General features: G+C 43.4%; 1 protein-coding gene across 1 annotated transcript; it reads left to right on the forward strand.

The window, feature by feature from the left end:
* Window positions 1–393: 393 nt before the first annotated feature.
* gcm2 (glial cells missing transcription factor 2) lies at window positions 394–11,495 on the forward strand. Its single transcript, XM_055230181.1, has 8 exons — window positions 394–1,052; window positions 4,365–4,428; window positions 4,810–4,998; window positions 6,424–6,536; window positions 8,216–8,341; window positions 8,866–9,122; window positions 9,973–10,171; window positions 10,376–11,495. The coding sequence occupies exons 1-8, from the start codon at window positions 969–971 to the stop codon at window positions 10,628–10,630; spliced, it is 1,287 nt and encodes a 428-aa protein (XP_055086156.1). The 5' UTR covers window positions 394–968; the 3' UTR covers window positions 10,631–11,495.
* Window positions 11,496–11,730: the final 235 nt, after the last annotated feature.

The raw sequence follows: 11,730 nt of genomic DNA on the forward strand, positions 1-11,730 counted from the left end.
CATCTGGTCTAGTCCTGGTCTTTTTCTGGTCTTTTTCTGGTCTAGTCCTGGTCTAGTCTTAGTCTAGTCTGGTCCTGATCTGGTCCTGGTCTGTTCCTAGTCCCGGTCCTGGTCTAGTCCTGAACTGCTCCTGGTCCTGGTCTGGTCCTGGACTGGTCCTGGTCTGGTCCTAGTCTGATCCTGGTCTAGTCCTGGACTGGTATTGGTCTGGTTCTGTCCCTTTGCCCCTCCCCTCTGTGTTTATACTGTTGTTTGTTTGTGATTGACACATGAATTGGTGACATCATCCGTGTCAGTTTCGCCCCCTGTTTGTGATTGATACATGTTGCTATGATGTCACAGTCGAAGCCCCGCCCTCTGGCTCTTCTCTCTGAATCTGTCTATCACCTGTTCAGTCTCACCTGAGTCCACACGCCTCCCACACGCAGAACGGACCAGGACTAAAGCGGGACTAAAGCAGGGCAATAACGGAACTAAAGTAGGACTAAACTGGGACTGAAGCAGGACTAAAGCAGGATCAGATCAGGACCACAGCAGCACCGGGACTGAACCAGGACTGAGTCAGACCTGGTTACAGAGGAGCAGTGATGCTTTTGGATTCTAAACTGAGAAGGACAGAATTATGATTTTAAAAAAATATATTTTGGAGTAAACTGGACCGGGACAGAAACAGGACCAGACCTGGGCCTAAATAAGAACAAACAAACTTTAGATTTAAAATTCAAGAAAATAAAATAAACTGTGTTTGACGTCTCTGGACTTCACTGTCAGTTTCACGTTTAAGATTCAGAGCACCAGAGGACACTTCACCTGCTCCAAGACGCTGAAATAGAACTGGACCAGGACTGAACCAGGATCTGACCCGTTTTTATCTGGACTTCAGTGACAGCAGCAGAACTAAACCAGGTTCTGTAAGGTCCTGAAAGTCTGGACCTGGACTAGACCTGGTCTTGGTCTGGTTCTGGACCATGTCTGCGGGGGAGGAGGAGGAGTGTGTTTGCTCTGTTGGGATGAAGCTGAGCTGGGACATCAACGACCCAAAACTACCTCAGGTACTATTACGATACTACCATTATAAATACTACTACTATTACTACTACTGCAGTTTGAAAACACCAACAACCCCAAACTCCTTCAGATACATATGCATTCATGCTACTATAAATACTACTACTACTGCAGTATGAAAATGGTCCCAAAGTACCTCAGCTATTACAATAAATACATTAAAAAAATGTAATGTGCACATCATTTATAAACAACAAAATTGCTTCAAACATACACACACACAAACAACTAATAGAGCAAATATGTTCAATATAACAGAATACTAGTAGTACTTTTACTTTAGTTTCCACAGCTGTCTCCACGGAAACACATGTGAAGAGAAAGAACTTTCTGAATATTTGAATCAAACACATTTTATTTCTAAACTAATAAAATGTGTTTGTTTGAACCAAACTCAAAAGAATGTGTTCAGTCATAATAATGAATAATATTATGTCATCATAAACCTGTTATTTATATTGAGTCAAACTCATGAAACGTCCTCTGAGTCACATTGTTTAACATGAACTAGACTAAACTCTGGTTTGTTTAAGTCTGAATCTGCTCACAAATCATTTAAACACTTTTCAGTTATTCAACTGAAGGTTCATTAAGATTTTACCAAAATGTAGTCATTTCATATTCCCCAAACACATATTTTAAAGGTTTGTTATTGCTCTAAACACATACAGATAAAAGTATAAAAGCTGCATTTTCACCTAAAACATGTTTTTTTTTAAATTCATTTTTCAGGACAGATTTTTTTTTAATGACTGCTTTTTTGTCAGAGTTAGATTGATTTCAGAGCACAAAGTTTATCTCAGTGTTTTATATTTGAGTTTCATCACATCACAGCAGGTTTTTATATTTAATTAAATTAGACTTTATATTGTAATATTTTAATAAATAAAATTTTAATTTGAAGTGTAAGTCAGCGGAGCCGAGAGCAGAAAGCGCTGGGAGCCGGATGAGCTCGATGAGCCGAATGAGGGTGGGGAGCCGTTTGAGCATAGGGACCTGGGTGAGCACAAGGGAGCCGGGTGAGCGATGGGAGTGAGGGGAGCACAGGGAAGCACCAGACAGAATCATGAAATAAATCTCATAATGTCATAAATCTCGTCCTGCTAGCCCTTCACACAGAGACATCCAGACTCTCACGCCTCACGTTTATTTTGAACAGATTTAAATCAGATGAATAATACATTGTATTTAATATATTTTGAAGTTCTTTTTCTGGTCCTGCATCTTTAAATGTTTCAACTGTTTACATTTTGTTTTTAACAGTATGATTAAACTAAAAAACAAAACAAAAAACAAAAACATGAATGCTGAGAGTTGTCCTCAGTCCAGGTCCAGACCAGATTTGTGCAGTTTGCTCAAATCTTCACACATTTTCCAAACAGACAGCTGAGACTTATTCTGAATATTTATTTTGTATTTTGGCTCGGCTCTATTTTAACTGTTTCAGTGGAAACACTGTTAAATAATCTTCACAATCTGGACTATACTTGGACTATATCTGGACTATATCTGAACTAGACCTGGACTATACCCAGATTATACCTGGACTATACCTGGACTAAACCCAAACTATACCTGGACTATGACTTGGATCTATGTGTTGTCCTAACCAGTCCTAGAGTTGTGCTGAGAGGCAGGAGACTCTGAAGGTCTGAAGTATTAGACTTTGGAGATCTGAGGTATTTGACTCTAGAAGTCTGAGGTATCAGATTTTGCAGGGCTGAGGCAGCAGAAGTTTATTTCCCATCAGTTTGGGATCCGGTGACTTGAAGACTCAACAGTGCAGTAGTATCGGCTCATTCTGACCATGTTTCCACACAAGGAGTTTAAATAGGAGCTAAGAAGGAGATGAGCTGGCTGAGATAAAATGAGCGCGTCTGCGAGGCGAGTGCCCAAGGAAAGTGATGATGTTACAGAAGGACAAACTCTGTGACCGCTGGATGAGAGGGCCACAGAGAACGACAATGAACTGCAGGTGTCCTGGCTCAGACTCTGCAGGGGATGCAATACTCCACAACATGAACTTATGCTTGGACCTGGACTATCTCTTGGATCTGGTTTGGATCTGGACTATATATGGGCTATAGCTGGACCGTCTCTTGGATCTGGACTATACCTGGACTAAACCTACCCTATATTTTGGATCTGAAAAAAAATGGACTATTTCTTGGGTCTGAACTATACCTGAACTAAACCTGGACTATCTCTTGGCTCTGGACTATACCTGAACTAAACCTGGACTATCTCTTGGCTCTGGACTATACCTGAACTAAACCTGGACTATCTCTTGGCTCTAGACTATACCTGAACTAAACCTGGACTATCTCTTGGATCTGATCTGATCTCGTCAGAGTAAACAGGACAGGACTCATCAGTTTATCACAGAAACCAATCACCAAAACTTTATAAGAAAAAAACCCAAAAGAAAACAAAAACAAAACAAAAAAACATCAAAGACATGACAGAGACTCACAGTCAAACAGGTCTGGACTTGGACCAGGACCACACCAGGATTCCATGTTAAGTCCTGATTTAGTCACAGTTCAGTCCTGGTTCAGTCCTGGTCTCGTCCTGGTTTAGGCCTGGTTCAGTACTGGTATAGTCCTCGTCTGGCTCTGGTTCAAGCTTGGCTTCCTGGTCTAAAGTGCTGAGTGGACTCTGTCAGACTCAGCATGTTTTATTTACAGTTAAACTAAAAACAGGTTTTGACTGTTTCACATCAAAACACCACAGAACATTTACACCACATCAGCACTAGACCAGGACTGGGACTAAAGAAGGAGTAAACCAGGACTAACCCAGGCCTAAACCAGGCCTAAACCAAGCCTAAACCAGGTCTAAAACAGGTCTAAACCAGGTCTAAACTAGGACTAAATTAGGTCTAAATCATGTTTAAACCAGGTCTAAACCAGTACTAAACCAAGACTAAACCAGGACAGAACCAGGACTAAACCAGGAGTAAAGTTTTTATTGTACAGTTGTATCATATTTATTTATTTATAACTTTAGGCACTTATCCCAAAGAGGCACCATTACATAATCAGGTCTTCACTTTCACAGAGTCATTTTTGTTCAAAGCTGATTTTAAACTCTCACTTTAGATTTTCATTCATATTTTATTTTTTTTAATTTGTCTATTTGTCTAAAAGAAGTCACAGAACACAGACATTTAAAAAGTCTTAAAAAGTTAACTCTCAGCACCTCCCTGTGGTCACTGCCAGCACTGCAGCCTCTGGAGTTTGACCTCTGATGCTCTGAACCCTGTTTCTCTGACCTCTGACCCTATGTCTTTGCAGGATCTGAAGCAGTTTGACCCATTTCAGGAGTGGACCGACGGATATGTGCGATATATTTACAGTGGTGAGCAGGGAGTATCTGAGCAGGGGCAATCTGACACATGGGGAGGGCATCTGAGGCAATCTGACACATGGGGAGGGCATCTGAGGCAATCTGACACATGGGGAGGGCATCTGAGGCAATCTGACACATGGGGAGGGCATCTGAGGCAATCTGACACATGGGGAGGGCATCTGACACTTAGGGATAGAGGATGAGAGGGCATCTGACACAATAAGACACACAGACGACATTTGACATACATGGAGGGAGGGCGTCTGACACACAGAGGGAGGGCATCTGACACAAAGGGAGGGAGGGCATCTGACACACCTGGAGGGCATCTGACACATGGGAATTGCATCTGACACATGGGAATTGCATCTGACACTTTGTGTGCTGCAGCGGAGGATAAGAATGCACAGCGCCACCTGTCGGGGTGGGCCATGCGCAACACGAACAACCACAACTGTCAGATCCTGAAGAAGTCCTGCCTCGGGGTTGTGCTCTGCTCCAGGACCTGCTCCAGTCCAGACGGGTCCAGACTCCAGCTCAGACCTGCCATATGCGACAAGGCCCGGGGCAAGCAACAGAGTAAGACCAGGACTAGACCAGGACTAGACCAGGACTAGACCAGGACTAGACCAGGACTAGACCAAGACTAGACCAGGACTAGACCAGGACTAGACCAAGACTAGACCAAGACTAGACCAGGACTAGACCAAGACAAAACCAGAACTAGATCAGGACTAAACCAGTACTATAACTGTACTACACAAGGACCAGGACTAAACCAGGACTAAACCATCTGCGCCATGGCCCGGGAGCCAGCAGCAGAGTAAAGCCATAAACACACTGCATAGGTCAGCCTCAAACCTCGCCAAACCACAGCCACACCACCAGCTCCAGCAGGACGTCTGCGGCATTGGCTCTGTGTTTGTCAAAGATGTTGGGAAAGATGTTTGGACCTGAAGAGGAGCGATTAGCCACTTTTATCAGGTTTATAGTGAAAAGATCTAGCTAACTAGGCTAAACGACACAATTTCAAAAGTAAACTTCAAAGCACAAATTTCTGTCTCTCTGAACCTGGACTTCAAATGACACATAACTGCCCCAGGAATATGTTGTGCTGATGACAAATGCACCCAATCAAAAACAGACTTCCATGTATTTTGATGTATTTTGATGGTGAGGAAGATATAACTACTTTTGTTTTGATGAGGCTGATTCTGACCAATCAGATCGTCCCCTACAGCGTTTCTAGGCTGTTACTAAGCTAGAGTGACTCATTTAGGATCGATTGCTTAGGTCTGAGCATCTGGGATCTTTACTGTGAAAATATTCACTGTGGATTTTACACTCTGAATTTTGACTGTTGAATTTGAGGCTGAAGAGCTAAAAGATTAAAAGTTTATTTTGACTTTTTAAATACATTGAAAATGTATACTGAAATTTCAGCAACTAGAATTCAGAATAAAAAAATAATAAACATGTTTCAGAGTTTTTAAAAACTCAAAGTGAGAAATTAAAAATCTGATAGAACAAATTATCTTCCATAGACGCTGCATAGAGTCAAAATAGGTTGGATTCTATTTTGTGATTTTTACCAGCACACAACGTGCGCCATACGAGCACCTAACAAGGCAGTGTGGCCTCCCCCCTGTTTTTTTCAGATGCATTAAAAGTGAATAGTCACTTTTAATGCATCTGAAAAATCGTGCAGTTTATCGCGTTAGTAGTTACTGCCATAGGGCGACCTGTGAGCAGTGTGTCCCAGGCCTAAGAAGGGCTTCAGTCTGGCTGGTGCACTAGTCCTGACTGTCAGGTTTAAGTCATAGAGTTAGGACCAGTCTTACAACCAGCTGGTGCACTTGGCTCCAGGACCATAACTAAACTAAATTAGGACTAAACCAGAATAACAACTGCCCTTTATCTTTTAACATGTTTAACTCCTGTGTTCTCTTGTATAGATCTGATTATATTTCTATATTTAATATTTTGCTTCATATTTCCCTACAGAGAAGTTGTGCCCTTTATGCTCAGCCCCTCTGGAGCTGGTGCCCTGTCGTGGGCACAGCGGGTACCCGGTCACCAACTTCTGGAGAGTCGACGGGAGAGCCATCTTCTTCCAGGTCTGAGACAGTCCTGGGTTGGACCTGGTTTAGATCTGGTTTAGATCAGGGTTAGTCCTTGTTTAGACCCGACTTTGTCTAGGTTTAGTTCATATTAGTTTGTGGCAATCGAGGGGTTAACAATTTGGGATAATAAAAAACCAAATCTAATTTGAGGACTAGAACCTAAGTATAAGGCGCACAGGTAAGCATATCAAAATAAAAGAGGCAGGTTCCACTTAATTTATATCATGTTTATTTTACATATTAAAGAAAGCAGTGTTTTTCTTTAACAATAACTACAATATATAAAATCTCATCCATAAACACCCATACACAATCAGTTCATTAAAAGTTTATCCAGCCCAAGACCCCCGCCTGTCAGACCATGTACAGGGCAAAGTCCAGCACGACGCACAGAGCTCAGGTGCACCAGTCCAAACTCTGCCCAGAACAGCGCCACTAAAAGGAGTTGATTTCACCGTGGATCAAATTAATGTAAATTGAGCAAAACAGGGCGAAACGAAACAAAGGATGAAGCCACACAAAACAAGACAACAAGAGACGAAGGAGAACAAAACAAAGTAAAGACAGAACAAAGCAAAGGTGAGGCAAAGGCAAAAGACCACTGATGACACATAACATGAATGGGGAGTTAACGTTAGTCCTACAGCTCAATGGAACTTAACCAAACTAAGAAGGCACACATCCTGCAAATGGAGTGAGGTGAGCACACAGTCCCAGGTTTGATGGCTGGGAGTCCGCTTTACGCAGTTCACTTTATGAAGTTTGAAATGATGAAACGTAAGATGTCTCGTGTTGTTCTTCGCACAATGCAAACTTTTTCTACTGATGAAAACCCACCACTGTGCGTAATGGACCTAGTACAGCGAGTACAGCCGAGCAGCGGGACTACAAGGGACAGATGCGTAAGAATTTGGGGATTTTATGAATGAAGAGGTCCCACGGCATTACCTGTCACAGCAGATGAAACACACAGCGACGCGCACTTGGTCCAAGGTGCAATGTTACAGCCGAGCAGATAATCTACATGAAACATGGACTTTAATTTGGACAATTTTGTGAATGGACAGGAGTAGTGGATATTAATTACCTGTCGCCAAAGACGAGGGCGCACGTGAACGCGCTACGAAGTTCAGCGTGTGGTGAAAGTGAAGCGGTGCCGAGCTGCAGTCATACGGCAGCACTAAAACAAGCGATGATTTAGGAATTTGGATATTTTCATGAATGAAGAGTAAGTGATTAGGACTTTACCTGGGCATGGACAGAGCTGCCTGTGGGCAAAAGGGGGAGCAATAAGAAAAGGAGCGCTTATATAATCCACCAGACTGCACCTGTAACACAGATCCATCCATCCATTTTCTTCCGCTTATCCGGGGCCGGGTCGCGGGGGCAGCAGTCTAAGCAGGGACTCCCAAACTTCCCCCACCGCAGACACGTCCTCCCAAGGCCAGCCGGGAGACATAGTCCCTCCAGCGTGTGCTGTGTCTTCCCTGGGGTCTCCTCCCGGTGGGACGTGCCAGGAACACCTCCTTAGGGAGCTCAGTCAGTCGTCTTACCACATAAATATTATTTCATATTTAGTCCTGGAAATGGCCCACTTCTGACCTGGTCTGGTCTAGTTTTAGTCCCGTTTTAGTCCAGCCCTAGTCCTAGTTCTGACCCGGTCTCTGTTCCAGGCCAAAGGGGTCCATGATCACCCCAGACCTGAGTCCAAGTCTGAGACCGAGGCTCGACGCAGCTCCGTCAAACGAAGGGTTAACTCTCCTCCATTTGGACTAAAGAGGAGGATCATGGACACACAGGTACTTTATTAATATTACTAAAAATACTGTAAATACCAATATAACTAATATTATACCCCCAATACGAGAGAAGGGTCATGGACATACAAATAATATACTACTACTACTACTACTACTAATATTATTACTACTAATATTACATTCTCCACACAAGAGGAGGATCATAGACACACAGGTACTTTAAATGTCACAAATACTACTACTCGTACTACATCCTCCATACAAGAGGAGGTTCATGAGCATACAAATACTTTAAATACATAGTACAAGAGGAAGATCATGGACACACAGATACTAATACTACTACTACTACTACTACTACTACTAATACTACATTCTCCATACAAGAGGAGGATCATGGACACACAGGTACATTTCTAATACTACAAATAGTACTAACGCAGAGCACAAGAGGAGGCTCGTGTACACAAAGGTAAATACATATAGAGTAAATGTTTCTGTTCTGCTCTGTTTGACATTTTACACTAATCATGTGATCCAATCCCTCTGTGATCGGCCCACAGCTCCCTGGCCCCGCCCTCCTGCCCTGTGTTGATTCGCTGGAGCAGCCGTATCCACAGACGTACCCACAGACGTATCCCCCCTTTGCCGCCGAGCCCTACTACAGCTCCCACAATGCACTTGGAGAGGCCCCGCCCCCGCTGCACAAACCGGCCAATCCCAGGCTCTACGTTGGTCGCCACGGATATGAGCTGCAGAGTTACATCTCGCCCCCAAACTACCCCCCTGCACACGCGACCCCTGACCTATGTGACCCCAGGTAAGCCCCAGGTTCAGTCCCACAGTCTATTTCTGTTCTGTTATTGTTTGTTTTATTTGTCAGTCCAGCTCCATTTTTGGAAATCGGAGTGCCCATATCATAGCAACCAAAGAGCCAATCAGGAATGACGGTGTTGAAGATAATGCCCCTTCTCTACAGACGTATAATAAGATCTGAAGAAGATGGCGTTGGGTTGTTTTCAGTGGCCAGCGAGAGTCATCCCAGATCAATAATGTGTAGAACTCAATTCAGAGTGACACACGTATCAGTCTGGCATGAGCCAGGTTACACTGACACAAAATCCCCACACATTATTTTCTTTCATATTACTTCCTTGATACGTGTTAGCCCTGCCCACCATGTGACAACAGAAACAACAGAAACAACCAATCAGAGCGACAGCTGCTAGAGCATGGCTAGCATGTGCTCAGAGCAGGGCTTAGCTCAAGCTTACAAAGCTAACTTTTTTTTCCACCTTGAAGTTCATGTTGTGAAAATAAATCCTAGAAAATCTGACCTTTGTGAAATCTGTGGATGTTCTGTCAAACACAGGTAGTTTTATTTTCCAATAAAAAACAAGGCATTATGCTCTATGGTCAGAGGTCAGGTATGCTAACATTAACCCTCTGTTATACTGTGCTCTGAGGTCAGAGGTCAGGTACACTGACTCTCTGTTGCATTATGCTCTGTAGGAGAATTCTTTATTGGGCCAGAACTGAGTTGTACTAGCTAACATCCTCTCGACTATTCATAAGCTGTGAGTTTTGCAGGCTAACAATAACTGCTATAGGAAAAGACCGGATGATAGCATTAGCATTGAATCTCGCATCTATGTGTCCTTCTCTTACAGAATGATGACTCCAGTTCTGGGGGCATCTTCTTCCTCAGCTCCTCTCTCCTCTTCCTCCTCCACAACCTACGACCCCCAGGCCAAGGCCACGCCCACTTCCTGGAACCACTGCTACCATAGCGACTATCCTTGCCGTTTCCCTGGCAATGGCCCTGGCTCCCCCGCAGCTCTTCAGACCATAATAACCACCACAACTAAGGTATTTACTACTACTACTACTACTACTACTATAATTCCTAAGCTGCTACTACTATGACTATAGCCTGTAAACCTACTGTTACTACTACTGCTACTGCTAATATTACTACTATAACCCTTTTTGCTGCTACTATAAATATTACAATAAGCCCAAATCCTATTATTACTACTACCACTACTGCTAATACTATACTACATACTGCAGGTGTCGTACCAGCCGTGCCCAAAGCCTGCCCTGTCGCCCTTCACTTCCTGTGTCCCGCCCCCGAAGCCCAGCCTTGCCTCCTTATTGGATGAGAGCAGCGCTGGCCCCTCCTACTCGGCCGAGGTCAAACTGAGCGATGAATCAGGCGTCATCAAGTCACTGTCGTTTCCCTCAGACGCTCTTCCCGCCAAAACAGAGCGTGACGCCTACGACTATCGCTATGGCTACGGCAGCTATCGCTATGACGACTACTGATTACCACAGCAACTGCAGGCGCTTCTACTGATCACCACGGTAACCACAGGGACGAGGAGTAGAGGGGTAACTTGTCTGAGGAAGATCTGAATCTGCTGCTGTAACTGAACACCACATTACACCATGTGGGGCAGAGGTCAAAGGTCAGACAATGAACACCAGATCACAGAGGGAAGAGGTCGTATTGACACTACTGATGGCGCTGCAGGATCAGTTCAAACACAAGTTTAACCATCTGTGAGTGAAGATTCACCAGTAAATAAATGTATTTTCAAAGTATAAGAACAATAACACAACAAAAGCAGAGAAAAGTTCCAGATTGGGGCTTTACCCTCTCCTTTCCGCGCCCCCTGCTGTGTGGTGTTGGACTTTAACACTCACCCCTCAGACATGAGCCTGGCCTGGGTCTGGTCTGGCCCTGGTCTAGACCTGGTCTGGTCCTGTCCTGGTCGTGGTCTGATCCTGGTCTAGGGGCAGGGCCTCAGAATTTGGGGCCTCCTCAGATCCTCAGATGTTTTTGTGGTTTTATTGTTATCTTTTGTTTTTGTTGTATTTTAAAGTTTCAAATGTTTCGATGAAAACTGCATCATTTCAAACATGTTTTAAACAGAACATACAAAATAACTATTTATTTATTTAAAACGAAAATTCTAAATTAGACGATTGTGCAGCAGTGAATAAAACTGATTTGTGAAGTGTGAAAAAATCTGAAAGTGTTTGTTTTTATTTGGTTTAAATTATTAAATGTGCGTAAATTCTGCGGTTCACTGAAATATGTGTAAAAAATGTCTCTGAGATCAGTGATGTAAATACAGAGTCTGAAAAGTGTTTTATGACAAAAGCGTTTAATAAAAATGTGCAGCAGATGTTTGAGGCTCTTCTTGTGGCGGGGCATCTGGTTTATTTTCAAGAGGACAGGACGTTGTGCTCTGGGTTCTTCTGTGCTTCTTTCACATGGAGTTTGGGTTCATTTACATATTTACAGATAAACAAACAGAAGTACAAAACCTTCACATTCTGAGCAACTGAAAAGTCAAAGATCCAAGATGGAGGACAGGAGCTCAGACAATACTCTGCTGTAGTCTGTAGTTCTGACGAAA

This window comes from Periophthalmus magnuspinnatus, chromosome 20 (assembly GCF_009829125.3).
Source record: "Periophthalmus magnuspinnatus isolate fPerMag1 chromosome 20, fPerMag1.2.pri, whole genome shotgun sequence".
Classification (NCBI taxonomy): domain Eukaryota; kingdom Metazoa; phylum Chordata; class Actinopteri; order Gobiiformes; family Gobiidae; genus Periophthalmus; species Periophthalmus magnuspinnatus.